The sequence below is a fragment of the Schistocerca serialis genome, chromosome 4, assembly GCF_023864345.2.
Source record: "Schistocerca serialis cubense isolate TAMUIC-IGC-003099 chromosome 4, iqSchSeri2.2, whole genome shotgun sequence".
Lineage (NCBI taxonomy): Eukaryota > Metazoa > Arthropoda > Insecta > Orthoptera > Acrididae > Schistocerca > Schistocerca serialis.
The window spans coordinates 856,937,576-856,955,688 of record NC_064641.1 but is presented as its reverse complement, the minus strand read 5'-3'; the positions used below and the strand labels follow the sequence as shown (position 1 = coordinate 856,955,688).

At 41.3% G+C, this 18,113-nt stretch overlaps 1 protein-coding gene across 1 annotated transcript in view; it reads right to left on the bottom strand.

The window, feature by feature from the left end:
• LOC126473496 (serine/threonine-protein kinase SMG1) overlaps positions 1 to 18,113 on the bottom strand; it is a 353,891-nt gene that overhangs the window by 189,276 nt on the left and 146,502 nt on the right. The window contains exons 15-22 of the mRNA XM_050100581.1: positions 16,205 to 16,353; positions 14,570 to 14,781; positions 14,248 to 14,426; positions 12,617 to 12,781; positions 2,318 to 2,472; positions 1,943 to 2,117; positions 1,759 to 1,866; positions 976 to 1,199 (exon numbers count right to left, since the gene is read on the bottom strand). Coding sequence (XP_049956538.1) covers positions 976 to 1,199; positions 1,759 to 1,866; positions 1,943 to 2,117; positions 2,318 to 2,472; positions 12,617 to 12,781; positions 14,248 to 14,426; positions 14,570 to 14,781; positions 16,205 to 16,353 — 1,367 coding nt within the window. The remainder of the gene's footprint in view (positions 1 to 975; positions 1,200 to 1,758; positions 1,867 to 1,942; positions 2,118 to 2,317; positions 2,473 to 12,616; positions 12,782 to 14,247; positions 14,427 to 14,569; positions 14,782 to 16,204; positions 16,354 to 18,113) is intronic.

The window sequence follows — 18,113 nt, the reverse complement described above, 5'->3', positions numbered from 1 at the left end:
TTGGCCACAGCCTTAATCAGCAAAAGAGAAAGACAGAAACACACACCATTCATATACACAAACAAGCACACATTACCGTCAATTCCAGCAACTCAAGCCAGAATGCATTCTTGTATGTGTGAACGGTGTGTGTTCCTCTGTTTCTCTTCTGCTGATGAAGGCTTTTGTTGAAAGCTTTGTGCAATTGTCTTAATTGTGCATGTCTGCAACTTAATGTGTGTCTTTTTGGTAAGCAGGAACTTACCTTTTCCTACTCTTATACAGGGTGTTCCAAAAGTCCTATTACAGGCTCCTAGTGGTTGTTGAGAGAGCTTACCAGATGAAGTTCTGACAAAGAACTCAGGTTCGGTAATGAACTGTTTGAATGTAAACCAAGTTTTAAGGTCAGATTACTTCAAATCTCTTGCTTCACTATACACAAAATGGAGACAATGATGTCAGACTTGTGTGATCTACACCAGCTGTTTCACAAGGCAACTCTGCAGTCCATCACACAAGGTGTATCTGTGACACACACTTTCATATCTACAGTACACACTACCACTTGCCAATTTCTTGTAGCTGTTGTAGTAGTTGATGAGGAAGTTTGCCTACTAAATCAAACACTTGACGTAAAACATCTCGTCACCCAATTGTAAGTTTTTTTCATAAACTAGTTCAGGTACTTCAATGTATAAAGGTTAAGTTTTACTTGGCATTAGTACCGAAGGTTGTGGAAGAGTTAATTTAGATTAGTTCTGTGGTGTACGAAACTAACAAGGAGATTCTATCACAGAAGAAATTATGTCCCTCTACTACCTATTGTGTTATTTACTGATAACGTTAATGCATAAGAGAAAACTGAACACTTTAGTAAATGTTTCAGAGGGACATTCAATTACAATATCAAAATTTTCTGCATTAAAAACAAACAATATTATCTAAGATACATTTTCATGAATTTTTTGTCTAAAGATCCAGACAACTAGGGCTTACCGAGTAGTTTCATCCTTATCCTGTTGTGACATCTCTAACGCAATACCCATGAGAGCATTATTGGCTTCCCCAAGCAGTCTGTAACTGCTCCAATTTTTAGCATGGTGTGTCGATTCGCCAGCCCAAATACTAGGCCACTTTTCCAATTCAGATGCACCAGGAAGTTCATCACGGTCAAATGCTGCTAAAGCTTTGGCTTGAGAAAGTGTTACACGATTCAATAACTGTAAAAGATATCATTTAAGAAATAAACATAACATTGTTTATGCAAACATTACTAAAAATTACATGTTTTACTGATACCACAAAAAGTGAAATCATCAATGAAAACTAATGATCAGCAAAGCAGGTAAAAGCACAGAAGAGATGGGAAAAAAAGAAAGAAGGGGGAAGGGAGGGGGGGGGGGGAGAGAGAGGGAGAGGGAGGGAGAGTGAGGGGGGGAAGGGGGGAGGGGGGGGGAGGGATGGAGGGAGGGAGGGCCTAGAAATAGCTGATGATGGATACAGAGGAAATGAAAGGAACATGTGAAAAGTAACAAAATGAGCAATGACTAACAGAAGACTGATAATAAATTCCCTGGACTCACTCCCATTTTTGCTCTGCTTCAGCTCAGTGAGCTGACAAAAATATGAAAAAAAAGGCAACATTAACTTAGCTGGAAATTAAAAAAAAAAACTGGTTGTTACCAATGTCAGTGTCACTGACAAAACTTTCAGATTCTAATCACTGCAAAAAATTGCTGAATTTCAGCTTTAAAAGAATGCAGGATGCAGTGAACTTACATATTTTTGTGGAGTACCACCATTCTGATTGCCCCATAACTCTGCTTCCTTTTCTTTCCACTTTATCAAATCATCCCAACTGTTTACTGCCAAGTAGCTTTCAGTCACCTAAAAAAAATCATTGTTTTATTTAGGAAGAAAATATCACACTATTCATTAGCACTGATAAGACTGGAGACAGTACCTGGTCTGCCATGAAGCCTAAAATGTGATGCTCCATCTCTGACCTCAATATCTGTTTCACAGGACTTGGAGAAGAGCTTTCTCTAGATTCTTCATTATTGTGTGTAGGAGAATCCTGTGGTGATGTACACTCTTGAATCACCAACTTTGCAAAGTTTTCTGCTGCTATTTCACACCTATTCAGAAGGATTGACAGCTGAATTTTCAATCAACATTCACAAGTATTTTATTAAAAGCTAAGACTATATATATATATATATATATATATATATATATATATATATATATATATATATATATATATATATATATATATATCTCTCTCACACACACACACACACACACACACACACACTGCAGGATATCGAATACTAACTTCCTAGCTGCTTGCTCTGCAGCTGCTTTAAGCCACAGAAATTTTCTTCCAGCAATTTCCTTGCTCCAAGCGTAGAGTCCTTGAATTGCCTCAGGTTCATGCAGCTTGCACAGTGCCCAACACACGTACATAATAGCTCTTTCAAACTCTGAACCCTGGAGAAAACAAAATAAAAAGGCACTGTAATACATGCACTACTTGCAGGTTCCTAATTACAATAACGTGTGGCAACACATGGCAAACCTCTGCATATTACTGAGCAACATGTATACAATTAACAACAGTAGTACAGTGTGACATAGTTATCTTTTTGAAGATATGTTTCTAGCTGAGTGTAATAGTTCTCTAACAGAAATTCAGCAGCAAATAGCTTACACTTAGTTACTCCAGAATTACTATTCTAATTATCTCAAATTTCTTTGTTTTCCTGATGGCATTATTTGATTTTATTTTTAATAACATGTATTGAAAAATGTACAGGAGCTCAAATTTGTTTTTTATTGACTTCTAGCTTTGCTTCTAGTAAGTGTGTAAAATTAGAAATTTTTCTCCAAACTGAGTTTACTATCCTCTTAAACAACAGTGGAAAACTTAAGTGCTTTAATATCAGTATCAGTATCTGTAGGTTACTTTATTTTGCTTAAGAAATGGTTCCATTGTCTTCAGAACTACAAACATTTTTAATTCCTCACAATATTTCAGTTTTCCTCATATCAATTGAAGTAGTACCTAAATATAAATATTTAGCTTACATGTGCAGTAACCCACAGATTATACTTGGTAGCAAATAGTGATTTAATACCCACTAACAGCTTCTAATTTATATAGCAGTAACCTTTGTAAGACGTACATCTGTGACTTTGGTCAAGACCGATTAGTGTTCTTACAGATATTAGGCTGCCAAAATCAAAATGAAATGTCAAAAGAGAACTGCATGGCATGAAATGGTCTTTGAAAATTTATTTAGAGTTTTATTGGTAGCCTCAACTAAGAATGTTATGGAATTTCAACTAAGAATGTTATGGAATTTCAACAACTAAGAATGTTATGGAATTTCAATGGAATTTTGTTACACTATTCTGTCACATGCAGCTTTTAAAAATAGTCTGGTGGAAGCAGCAAAGCTTTATATGACAAGTTTACATACTGTGCATGTTTCACAGAGAAGTAGATTACTGCACTATCAATACTCTTAATTTGTTTCTGCATGTGGAAAAAGGAGAGGGGAGAGAGGGAAGCTGTTTACTTGAGCTTCACATATGATTCCTATGTCACCCCACCTCATTTCAGAGCAATAGCTTTACAAACAGCTGCGACTAACATGGCATGTACCCGAGTTCTACACAGATCAAAAACAAGTTTTGCATCACCCTGGTTCTCAGAACTCCTGCAGATAGACATTTACTGTGGATACTGTATCACAGACATAGTCCCTTTGACTGTGTGCCCAAAGATGTAAACAACCATGCATGAGCAGCAACTATTGGACGGATGGGGTCCGACAGTCGAACAGTTCCAGTCATTCCATCAGGGGGGAGGCACATGACTCGTGTTGTCTGTAGTTCAAACATGCCTAGACGGTCAATACTGCAGTTCAATCGCATCCGCACTGTTACTTTGTGCCAGAAAGGGGTCTCAACAAGGGAAGTGTCCAGGCGTCTCTGAGTGAACCAAAGCGATGTTGTTCAGACACGGAGGAGAGACAGAGAGACAGGAACTGACTATGACATGCCTCGCTCTACTGCAGTGGATGACTGCTACTTATGGATTATAGCTCAGAGGAACCCTGGCAGCAATGCCACCATGTTGAATAATGCTTTTCGTGCAGCCAAAGGACGACGTGTTACGACTCAAACTGTGCGCAATAGGTAACATGATGCACAACTTCACTCCCGATGTCCATGGCGAGGTTCGTCTTTGAAACCACGTCATCACGCAACCCGGTACAGATGGGCCCAACGACACGCCGAATGGATTGACATCACGTTCTCTTCACCAATGAGTGTCGCATATGCTTTCAATCAGACAATCGTTAGACATGTTCGGAGGCAACCCGGTCAGGCTGAATGCCTTAGACACAGTGTCCAGCAAGTGCAGCACGATGGAGATTCCCCACTGTTTTGGGGTGGCATTATGTGGGGCCGACGTACGCTGCTGGTGGTCATGGAAGGCAACGTAACGGCTGTACGATACATGAATGTCATCCTCCGACAGACAGTGCAACCATATCGCCAGCATATTGGCGAGGCATTATTCTCCATGGAGACAATTCACGTCCTCATCGTGCACATCTTGTGAATGCCTTCCTTCAGGATAATGACATCACTCGACTAGAGTGGCCAGCATGTTCTCCAGACATGAACCCTATCGAACATGCCTGGGATAGATTGAAAAGGGCTGTTTATGAACGACGTGACCCGTCAACCACTCTGTGGGATCTACGGCGAATTGCCGTTGAGGAGTGGGACACACTGGACCAACAGTGCCTTAATGAACTTGTGGATAATGTGCCACGACAAATACAGGCACGCATCAATGCAAGAGGACGTGCTGCTGGGTACCAAAGGTACCAATGTGTACAGCAATCTGGACCACCACCTCTGAAGGTCTCGCTGTATGGTGGTACAACATGCAATGTGTGGTTTTCATGAGCAACAGAAAGAGCGGAAATGATGTTTATGTTGATCTCTATTCCAATTTTCTGTACAGGTTCCGTAGCTCTCAGAACTGAGGTGATGCAAACTCTCTTTAATGTATGTAGATAGTGGGACCTAGACATTTGCACCCAGTTACATAGTAATCACACAGCAGCTGCAGCCAGAATGCAACTATCATGGCGAATGGAAGCACCAAACTGGAGGTGTGAGAAGGAGGGTGGGAGTGGGAGGGGGTTGGCAGGGGGGTGGGTTGAGAGGGGCACTTTCTGGCGGTGTGTGCAGGGACTAGAATGCCAACAGGCGCAGCATCAAGAGGCTGTGGGGCAGGGAGGTGGGGAAAATTGAGTGAAAAAGGAGACAAGAAGGAAAAGATGACTGGGTGCACTGACAGAGGATAGAAAACAGAGTGGGAGTAGATAATGGGGACGAGGTGATACGATAGAGGAGGTGGAAACCATTGGGTGGAGAATTTGTCAACAGTGTGTTAACATTGGTGAAGACCAGGATAATTATGGGAGTGTAGAATGCTTTGTAAGTATCTGTGTGTTTCAGAAATGCTCGTGGCGAAGGGGAGGGGGGAATCCAGATAACTTGGGCAGTGAAACAGACCTTAAAATCTAGCATGTTATGTTCAGCTGCATCTTGAGCCACAGGATTGTCTACTTTGCTCTTGGCCCCAGTTTGGCAGTGGCCATTCATCCTGGAGGGCAGCTGGTTGGTAGTCATCGCAATGACTGCAGCACAGATGGTAAATGACAGGGCTGCTTTAACAGGTGTTCCAGCCTCTGGTGGGGGTAGGATAAACCTGTGAAAGGACTGGAATAGGGAGTGCTGGGTGGGCAGATTGGGCAGGTCTTGAACCTACATCTCTCAAGGAATATGATCCTTGTGGCAGGGGGTTGGAATTTGAAGCAGCACAGGAATGGGCCAGGACGTTTTGGAAGTTGGGTGGGCGATGAAACACCACTTTATGAAGGGTGGGAAGGATCTCGGGTACAAGGTCCCACATTTCAGGACATGATGATAGGTAATCAAAGCACTGGCAAAGGATGTGGTTCAGTTGTTCCAGTCCGGGGTAGTCATGGATGACTAAGGGGGCACTTTTTGTTTGCTGGTTCTTGGCAGTGGTAAGCAGATTCGGGGTGTGAGGGAAAATTGCACAGGAGATCTGTTTGCAGACTAGTTCTGGGGGTTAGTGACTGACTGTGAAGGCATTGGTGAGAATCAGTATACTGGGCAAGGGAATTCTTGTCACTGCAGATACACTGTCCCCTGGTGGTCAGGCAGTATGGGAGAGATTTTTTGTTGGGAAAGGAATGACTGCTGTTGAAATGCAGGTACTGTTTATAGTTGGTGGGTTTAATGTAGTCAGAGGTGCAGATGGAGCCATCAGAAAGGAGGTGATCAACGTCTAGGAATGTGGCACACTGGCTTGAGGAGAACGAGGTGAAGTGGATGGGACAGAAGGTGTTGAGGTTGTGAAGGGATGAAGATAGCGTGTCTTGGCCCTGAGTTTGGGTCATGAAGATGTCATCAATGAACCTTAACTAGATCTGGGGTTTGACATTTTGTGAGGCAAGGATGGTCTACTCTAGATGGCCTGTAAACATGTTGGCATAGGAGGGTGTCATGTGGGTGCCCACATCTGTGCCATAGATTTGTTTGTGTACCTTCCCTTGAAAGGAGAAGTAGCTGTGGGCTAGGATAAAGTTAGTAGTGTGTATGAGGAATGAGGTTGTGAGTTTGGAGGCTGAAGGATGTTGGGAAAGAATGTTCAATAGCGGTCCACTTCGGTCACTATGGATGCTTGTGTATAGGGGGCTGGTATCCACTGTGATGAGTAGGAATCCAGGAGGTAAAAGAGTTAGAATGGTGGAGCACAATGGGGTGTCTAAGATTGTTGGGTTTGTGGCGAGGGGGGGGGGGGGGGCGGCGGCGGCTTGCACAGGGCACAGGGGTGAGGAAGGAAAAGGATTCATGGGAGAGGTTCTGGGAAAGACCTGAGGCTTTAAGCAGGGGCTTTCAGCATGGAATCAGTGTGGCAGAGTTTATAGATGGAGGAGTCATAACTGGCAGAGGCCTTCCACCAGGTAGTCACTGTGATTCATAACAACAATGGTGGAACCTTTGTAAGCAGGTAGAATGATTAGGTGAGGATTTGTTTTGAGGTTGTGTATGGCTATTCTTTCTTCTTCTGAAAGGTTGGTTTTCTGAGGAAGGGACCTCGGGAAGAATGATGAGGCTAATTTGGAGGTAAGGAAGAGCATTCCAGTCACAACCTCCATAAGTTACCCAACCTGCTGACATCCTACTGCCATCTCAGGGCATCACTATCCAACCCCTATCCTACTCACAACATCCTCCTCGTCCATCCCTCATAATACCTAAACTCTGGCTAGCTGACTTTTCAACTTGCCACATCCCCCAAAACTCCCTATCAACACTCCACCAAATCCAGAGCCGAAACATTCCCATCACACTGTTGTTAACCTTTCCATCAATGTCCTCAGCTCCACAGAAGTTTCAGTCCTATCCAAAAGCATCACCTCTAGCCCTACATCCAAATTTAACCATGCAGGACTTCTCAAAGACCTACTTGCCATCCCTCGATATCAGCAAAGGAAACTCTTTTTTGTAGTCAATCTCTCTAACCAAAGCCAACCTAATTCCAACACTGAACCCTGCCTACCCCATTTCATCCCACCATCCAATGGTGATCCTCCCCAACCTCTCACCTGAACACCTGCTGGTCAACATCAGTAATTCTTTATCTCCAACTTTGCCTCTTAGTCCTTCCCCAGCTCCCTTCCTTAGAGAAGCCAACCTTTCAGCAGAAGAAAGAATAGCCATACACAACCTTAAAACAAAACCTGACCTAATCATCCTACCTGCAGAGAAAGGTTCCACCAATTATCAAACTCCTTTACCTTCGCCACCTGTGGACTGCACATCTGCAGTGACAAGAACTCCCTTTCTCAGTACGTTGCAAGTCTCACCAGCGCCGCATAGACTGTCACTATCTACCAGACTTAGGCCACGAACAGATCTCCCATGTCTTTTCCCCTCACATCCCCAACACTCCCACCACCCCAGGAACTGGGCACAAAAGAGTCCCCCATTTGTCACCAGTACCAGCCTGGACTGGAACAACTGAACCACATCCTTCGCCAGGGCTTTGATTATCTATTATCATGCCCTGAAATATGGGACATCCTAACAAAGATCGTTCCCATCCCTCTTAAAGTGGTGTTCCATCAACCACCCAACTCCCAGAACATTACATTCCCATCCCTATGCCACACCCAGCCCAACTCCTTGCCACAAGGATCATATTCCTGAGGTCCTACCCTGTTTTGTGTTGTTTTAGGGCACAAAAAGAACTAGGTTCATATGTGCTCCCATCAGAACAGTAGAACACAAGGACAAAGATAAAATGACTACTCATTAATCCTAAACGATGGAAGAAAGGACAGCTAAAAACAGGGATGTGGAGAGAGGTCGATAAAATACGTCATGGGGAAATGGAGGTCCTGATCTAAAAATTAGAAACCCTTCGCCATATTGCTATGACAGATAAAAAGTAAATTGTGGTCCACGGCCCATGCATCGTTCACTAAAATGGTCAAAGTGGACTGCGAAGAAACGCAAGAGCTCAAAGCGGTCGTGAGGATACAATTTTGTTTCCTGGAGGTAGAAAACAAGCAGATATTGTGATTCTAAGAGCATCTGTAAATTCTCTTTGTTTGATCAAAGGTCACGAACTTTCCATTGAAGGAGACCCATAATGAGGAAAGGGGAGGATGAAAAAATGAAGCAGTGTTACCTCGGTGGCTGCCGAGTGCCAGCCTTCAGAGACTCAGTGCAATAGGGTGCAGAGGCTGGAGGATCCTGCTCCCTGAGATCTACAGGGGCATCGGCATTCTCATTCTGTTGATCTGTGATGTCCAGGGCAGAAAAACATTTGGCAGTGCGCACCAACGACACAGAGGTTGGCCGGGGGAGGGTATCATGTGGAGAACCATCAAAGATCTCCAAGATGGTGAAGCAGACGATCGTTTGCCTTTGTTTGATTTCTTGGGCCCCTTGTAGTTGGCAGAGGAAACTCTCAGGTTTGTTGGCTGGAGGGATGTAGGAATTCTTTGCGGGAGTATTCCTCCTGTCCTTTCTGGTTGAGCAGCAAGTGACTTCGCCCGGAAAGGCGAATGTTTGGTGGTCTGTTGCATATGTGGACGAGGAGACGGCAATGTTATCATGACACTGGGCAATTTCACAACCTCAGTGCTGAATTTGAGGTCACATGTCTGTGTGGCAACGTCCTTCGTGGAGCGAGCTGTAGCAAGAACAGTACTGTGACAGATGGTAGAAAGCAGGGTTTGTGACTAGTCAATAACTTGCGAGTGACTGCATAAGGCATTTTCTCCTTTACCCTGATCTTCTGAACAGCTCGCTCATCAAGATACACAAGAATCTCGAGAGGCGGCAGCATGGTCACTATTGCAGTTGATACAGAGGGGAGGAGGCAGCTCACCCATCCTCGTGAGCATCCCTACCACAGATTATACATTTGCCCGGGTGTTGACAGGACATTCCAGAGTGGTTGAAACGATGACACTGGTAGCAGAGCACCGGGTTCCGAATGTATGGTCAGACTGTGATAAGTTCATAGCCTGCTTTGATCTTGGACGGAAGCACCACTCTATCAAAAGTGAGAAACAGAGTGTGTGCAGGCACTAATGATGCATCTACCTTTTCCATCCCCAATGGACGGCAATGACACCCTTCTCAGTGAGGTATGTTTGCATTTCTGCCTTGGTCAGACCGTAGAGCAGCCTAGTGAAAATAACACCACAGGAAGAATTCAATGTTCGATGGGCCTCGACGTGAACAGGATAGCTGTGGAGAAGTGAAGTAGCAAGCAGTTGTTGTGCTCGATAATCTGAAGTAGTCTCTAAAAGCAAAGTGCCATTGTGTAAATGAGGGCAGGATTTCACAGGACCAGCAACTGCATAGACACCTTTCTGAACTAGAAATTGAACACCTGACAGAGAGACCAATTGGCAACTTGGAAAGGTAGCAGTCAGGCAATCACCCCTCCCTGGGCCTGGCCTGTAGCAGGGGCTAAGTGCGAACTCTACTTGTCGACCCTGGGCTGGGAATTACCCAGTCACCTGTTACACGTCAGACATGTGGGCCAACCTTCAGGAGTGCACAGGGAGGAAGAATAAAAAGAGGAGCCTCAAACCCTGAAGCGGAGGAAGGACAGGAGAAGGTGACCGAAGAAAGGACACAAAGAAATCAAAAACAGTAGTGAGACTGTTCTTAAGTCAGCTGCAGAAAATGCGGAACATTTCCAAAAACAGCCTAGACATGTTCCCAAGGGAGGGGAAATAGAATAGCAAGAGGACAGACATGCAGCATGGAAGGGAAAAGATGCTGCAAAAGATGGGGGACCATGACAGCCACGCACAAACCCACCAAAAAGTGGCGAGCCCCCTGGGGGGGTGCCCGTAGTTGGCAGTAATGAGTGCTTGCTTGTGAGAATGAATGGTGTATATATGTCTCTTTTTCTAATGAAAGCTGTGGCAGTAAGATTATCCTTTCCTGAAAATAGTTGCATCTGTTTACAAAGCACTCTTAACCTCTTCAGTCAGACCTTAAGTGATTTCATCGTGGTTGTACAGTAGCATATAGTTTTCTAGAGATTATATCCAGAGAATGTAATTTTACAGAAAAGCACTCATTCATACTCATTGTTTCAAAACTTGCTTCCAGAAGTAAAACAACTTTTATCTTTATCTATGAAAATCAAATTGGTGCACTGTATAACCATAACTCAAAAGTTTGCTTACAGTTTAGAGAAACATCAAATATTAAGATTTTACATACTGAAATATGAATAGAATGTTTTTGCACAAGAGTGTGGTATGATAGACAAAGTTACAAGAGCTCCCAAAGGTGTGTAAGTACCCCATGTGAATTAAATTCTATGTCTTTATAACAGAAGATATTACCAGAGCTTTCAATCATCATCAGTACATGGTTGTAGCTGAGTTATAGCTGCACTGTTCTGCCATACCTACATAATTTTTACTAGTTTTTAACCACAAGATGTCTGTATCATAAAAAAACAGTTTATTATTGTGAATATTTTTAATATTCTATTTGTGATTTCGAAGTTTCAAACTTCACAGTATTTAGTCTTCTCTTCCACTAATCAGAGCACAGACATGTTTACATTGTGACTCTCCTCACCCATTCATATGTACTTTTGCTGTAATGATCTATGCACCCTTCTGATGATTTGCTTCTTAATGTACTGAAGTGCATATCATCTACATTCAGAAGATGACTTTACTTTGTAATTTAGTTTCTTAACATTTTCTTCCTTTTCAAACAGATCTGATGGTGACTTTCTAAGCAGAAACCAAGGAGGACACAATTTGCGCAGCCTGGGATTGAAGTAACACCAGAAAAGAAATTTGTTTGCAAGTAATTCGCTGTGTTCCACTTGAACAATATGCCTGGTCTCTCTGTTAGTTTCATATGACACTAGCAGTGTTACAAGGAAATAACCATGAAGAGTCTGTGAAGGGGAGAGAAACTGTTTACAGACCTTTTTTGTCATGATTGTAAACTTTTAAGCAAAGAACTTGGGTGAAGTGAAGAAGATAAGGAAACGCCATTCATGTCATGAAAATGCAGTCTTTTATACATTATGAAAACAGAAATCCTGTAATTAAAGATAACTATCCCAACGGAATGACAGTAACTGTAGTTGGAGTCATGAACAATGGCGGTTGAGTTTAGGCTTTTTCTGCACACCTTCCATCACGAATTCTCCGACAGTCAATGAGTGTTCAGTAAATGTTCGAGCACTCTGCTGTAAATTAGCCAATGTGAGCATTAAAAGTGACCGTAGCAATTTATTTGGTGACTTTTTGTTCTATTTATTGTGAGCTGTCATCACTGATGGTGGTGCTAAATGACAAATTCTACATAAGTAAGTCAGACACAATCTTAAAATGCAAATCACATCGTGCATGTACTGCAATTGTCACCTGGCGCTGGCAACACTGCAATCCCCGCCCATGCCTGACCTGTGTGAACACCGTTTGTGAATTGGGCTATAGTGACATGTGCTGGAAGAAATTTATACTTTTCAACCATGACCAGTTTCTAGTATTTCCTGAAAGATTGTCCCAGTAACTAGTAGTGAATTCCTTGTTGTTTTGTCTCTGTGTTGTATTTCACATGTGCAGTTCACTGTTTTTAGTATAACTGGTGATAATGAGAGTCAATTCTTGCTTAAATGTGCCACATACATATGAAACAAGTACCATCTCAAGTTTATCTTCATTAATAACTGCACAATTAAATGACATTGAGGTTGGGTATAGTACAACAAATGAATAGAAAACCAAAAAGAGACTGCATTTAGTTAACATTTCTCTATAAGGTGTTTGTTTTAGTAGACGTGCATACACTAAAAGGAGAATATCTCATTGCAATCCTAGTTTATCCAAAAAAAAATTCTTACAACATGCACGAGTGTTTTGATCTCATTCCAACACAACCCACATTCATATATCATCATACAACATCAAGGGATAGCTGGACAAAAGACATAACGAATTTAACATACCTGGGTATTGCCTGCTTCTGCCAGGTCCTGCAATAACCTCTGTCCGTGTCGTACAGCAATAGTAGCATGTCCAGCATGGAGTGCAACAATCACTACAGCAGTTCGTATACGTGTGAGCCACTCTCCACATGTGCTTCTATTTGTGTGGAAGAATGTGCGTACAGGCTGCAATATTTTTTTTTCCCATAGAAAAAACATAATACATATTTGATGTAAGGCACTACAGTATGTGTTTCACATAAAAAAATAAAAAAAATAATAAAAAATAAAACAGTTTGGTTCTACTTGCTGCAATGATATAAGTATTTCATGTTCAAATAATATACAAAGTAAGTAACCTCATGTACACTACCTGATCAAAATTATTGAGACACCCATATGTAATGCAGAATAGACCAGTAGACATCACAAGAAGCTGATCTGCCAGAAGAGACACGGTAATAACAGAATGTGTCAGCAGAGCTCCCTGACTCTGAACACTGATTACTGATTAAATGTCAGCTGAGTAACAAACATATCAGGGACATTGACTGTTGATGATATGGAAATACAGTAGTAGTAGTAGTAGTAGTAACTTTATTCACCCGTAGATCTCTTTTTACAAGGATATAGGACATGTCCTCCAGGTAAAAAAAGACCAGGCAGACCTCATGTACGGACGGACAGTGTTGTTGAGCATTGTGGAGGGTGGTTGTAAAAAAAAAAAAAAAAAAATCACATGAAATAAGGAGCAGGAATCGCTCTTTAGCTCCAAACTGCTACCAGCAGTCCATCTGGCACAATGACTGTGTAGGGAGTTACAAGAATGGTGGACAATGGTCAAGCACCTCCTCATAAACCCCACACTTCTGTAGTCAATGCTAAGCGAAGCTGGATGTGGTGTGAAGGATGATGCCACTAGACAGTGGATGACCAGGAATGAGTAATTTGGAATGACGAATCACGCTATATCTTGTGGATATCTGATGGAAGGGTTTGGGTTAGATGAAAGCCTTGGTGAACATTATTGCCTGTGTAAAAAGATATGCTAACATTTTACAGGATTGTGTACCGTATACAGTAGACAAACAGTTTAGAAAAGGTGAGTGAGTGCATCAGATGAGAATGCTCCCTGCCATAAAGCGGCATTTGTGAGGCGATGATATGTGGACAGTAAAATTTCTGGAGGAGTGGCCTGCCGAGAGTCCCGACTTGACCTCAATGGAACATTTTTGTGGCGAATTGTAGTGCCAATTTCGCTCCACAATCGAGTGTCCAACGTTACTGCCTTCTCTGGTTTCGGCTCTTGAGAAAGAATGGGCTGTCTTCTTCCATAGACACTGACACCTCGCTGAAAGTATCCCAGTAGACATCAAATCATCAAAAAAGAGAAGGCCTGACATACCCCATATCAATATTCATTAAGAGGTTCCCGATACTGTTGATCAGATGGTGTGTATCAATACTCTCTTAAACCTATACAAGGTAACACAAGCTGTGAACTCTAATTAAATACCGAGGGCAATTACAAAGCATGTATGATTGTGTACACTAACTGCTAACTCTAAGAATTGTAACTTCATATTTCCGTTTTGAGCAACAAAAATGCTGTTAAAAAAAAAAAAAAAGCAAACTTTCAGTTTATGACATACCTTTGGTAATGGCATCATTGCTGTAGCACATCCATCAGCAGCATTGTGAGTAGCTTTCTCAAGAAATTCAACAAATTCAAGTAACAAACGGACTCTACGTTGTTCCCTCAAACTGATTGCCCAGTCTTCTGGAGCAGCATCATCACTGCTCAGTTCACGGGCCAAACTTTTTATGGCACCTGTATTTTTTCATGTATAACAAATAATTATAGGTTTGTGCAATTCAAATTTTGTTAATAAATACGTTTAATGAAATAAACTCTTCAGTTATTTGTCAAAACTACCACCGACTGATGCAGGACACACGACAAGTGTGGCATACCTTCTATGCTCGTGAAAGTGTCCTGAGGCTTCCCCAGAGGTGTTCTCAGCTTATTGATGACACAGAAATGTGCAGCTTCCCATACAGACCATAGCAACAGAACTGTATCTGATGACATAGCCATCTTCCTGAATCGGTTAACAAATTTATTGTCATCTGACGACTTCAATGGCCAACAAATGCAAAAAGCATTCCTCAGCCAGTCAATATCACTACGGAAAAACAATGTTATATTAAACAGAATTCATTCATCAACCTTAGTTTGAATGTATCTTAAGTGTTTATCTTCCGAGCCCTAAGTGTAACTGAACAATCATTCTTACTATGATGGTTACAGTTAGTTCCTATACTTCATTATTAACTGCAAATTTAAATGACAGCACATGGTTAGGTATAGTTCCACAAATGAATATAAAACCAGAAAGATAAAGCATTTAGTTAACGTTTCTCTATATGATGTGTGTTGTAATATGTGTGTATACACTAAAAGGAGAATATCTGAACCAACTAGCAGCTTGTTAATACAGCACTTCATAAAAAAAAAAAAAAAAAAAAAAAAAAAAAAAAAAAAAAAAAAAAAAAAAAAAAAAAAATTTACCTTAAAATTCAGTTCATTTTAAGACTACACATTTTTGAGCTGCAAAGGAAAGAGATGATCAAGTAACTCACGTGATATAACATGCCTAACTTAAAACTGTCATTAAACAACTTAGGAATAAACCCCACAACATTTCTACAAACTGGAATGAATTTTCACTCTGTAGTAGGGTGTGCCCTGATTTGAGACTTCCTGGCAGATTACAACTGTTTGCTGGACTGGGGTTCGAGCCTAAGACCTTTGGCTTATGCATGCAAGTGTTCTACTGACTGAATTATCCAAGCATGACAACTCACAATCCAGCCTCACACTTCACTTTCGCCAGTACCTTTCTTTTCTCAAAACGTCAAGTAAGTTCTCCGACTTACCTTGCGAGACTACCACTCTTGCGGGAAAGTATACTGTGGAGAAATGGGTACACCTCAACCTAGAGGACTGTTTCCAGAATGAATTTTCACTCTGCACTGCAGTGTGAGCCGACTGAAACTTCCTGGCAGATTATAACTGTGTGCCAGATCAGGAAGGTACGAGATGAGGTACTGTCGGAAGCAAAGATTTGAAGGTTAGGTATGCTTGGATAGCTCAGTGAGTAGAACACTTGCCTGCAAAAGGTAAAGGTCCCAGGTTTGAGACCAAGTCTTGTAAGGAGTTTTGATCTCCTTTATAAATAAACTGAACCACATTTCCTCAGCCTCTAGCCAATGAATCTGTCTTTCACATGCTTTACTTAGTACTGTACCTAAATGATCATTCCACATCGTATCACCCAATTATTTATATGAGTTGGTCAATTTTAACTGTAAATAGTTTATATTTTAGTCATAGGATGCAAATTTTCTTTGTTTTTAATTCCACCGCTCTACATTTCTGAATATTTGAAGCAAGTTACCAATCTTTGTACAAATTTAAAATTTAACAAGTCTGAGTGAATAGTGGTGTAGTTTCCTACCCTCCCCTACCCTGATTAGAAAGCATAATGTAATGAGTCTAAGGAATTCCCAGCACTGATTAGTGCAAATCATTTTTCTATTGCTCACCTGTGTTCAGTTCCTTGAAGAAGGTAAGCCATGAGTTTTCTAAACTGCTGTGATTGCATTTCTCCACAGATTCCTCTTGCTATATGATGTCTTTGTGCAGCTGTTAAAGATTCTAGTGTGAAGCTACTTGCTGCATATTCTTGTTTTTTCTGAAATAAAAAAAAGATGAATAACGACTCTGAACAAGGGCAGGACGGACAACATTACTTTTAACTTATTCACTTTAATGAAATAGTTTTTCCTCTTTTTTCCCAAGCACTTTTACAATGAACATAAACATTTATTTGCAGGGCTAGCACATGCTTAAATACTGTGCAAGCATGTCACATGTGAGTCCACATTTCTATTGTATCAGGCTAATGTGCTTACCCCCAGTATAATGTCCTGTTGGTGAAAGTGTTGTGACAGAGAACTAACTCAATAAAGAACCCAGCTGTGGTAACATTAAAAAATTAATATGACTACAAAGCCTTTCATAAGTAAGTCCTTGTACAAAAGGTTTTCAGTTAACTAGCCACATCAAAACTAGAGAAAATCATAAGCTTTCAACAGCAGCCTTCACCACAGAAGCTTAGGATCTTATTTGAATTTGATATGGTAAGCTAACAGAGAACTTTTTAGAACTGGTGCAAAATTTTCCTGAAATGATCCAGAGTTCAGACACTAGCGTTATGGGTAAAAATAAAGCCATAGCATAAGATCAATGATTTGTACATGCGTGGAAAAAAACAGGAAAGTTAAGTGTTTCTAACAAACAGTGGAGAATAAAATGATGATGCAAATTTTGAAATTTCCACATAAACAGCTCCATACTAAATCAGAAGTATAACAATAAAACATGTAAGGGACTGGGTCAACTAACTTCATCGATGTATGTGAAGCATGTTCTGAAAAAATTCTAAAAGGAACCCTGAATGTATCACTTTATTCCCCAGAGTGCCGACAGTGAACAACATAGATGTTGTTGTTGTGGTCTTCAGTCCTGAGACTGGTTTGATGCAGCTCTCCATGCTACTCTATCCTGTGCAAGCTTCTTCATCTCCCAGTACTTACTGCAACCTACATCCATCTGAATCTGCTTAGTGTATTCATCTCTTGGTCTCCCTCTACGATTTTTACCCTCCACGCTGCCCTCCAATGCTAAATTTGTGATCCCTTGATGCCTCAAAACATGTCCTACCAACCGATCCCTTCTTCTAGTCAAGTTGTGCCACAAACTTCTCTTCTCCCCAATCCTATTCAATACCTCCTCATTAGTTACGTGACCTACCCACCTTATCTTCAGCATTCTTCTGTAGCACCACATTTCGAAAGCTTCTATTCTCTTCTTGTCCAAACTGGTTGTCGTCCATGTTTCCCTTCCATACATGGTGCCACTCCATACAAATACTTTCAGAAACGACTTCCTGACACTTAAATCTATACTCGATGTTAACAAATTTCTCTTCTTAAGAAACGATTTCCTTGCCATTGCCAGTCTACATTTTATATCCTCTCTACTTCGACCATCATCATCAGTTATTTTACTCCCTAAATAGCAAAACTCCTTTACTACTTTAAGTGTCTCATTTCCTAATCTAATCCCCTCAGCATCACCCGATTTAATTTGACTACATTCCATTATCCTCGATTTGCTTTTGATAGATGTGAATACAATAAAAACCATTATGAGACCAATCAACATCGAAGCACTTTAACTTGTATTCAGAAAGCTGGCAACTCAAAACACACTTTAGATTTAGGTTTTCCATGATTTCCCTAATCACTTGAGAATGCTGGGATGTTTCCTTTGACGGGGCACAGCCATCTATTTTCTCTATCTTTACCCAATCCAAGCATATGAAACATCTCTAAAGGCCTACTGTTCTTCCTTCTAATTACTATGTTTCCAAAGATTGATCTACTCATT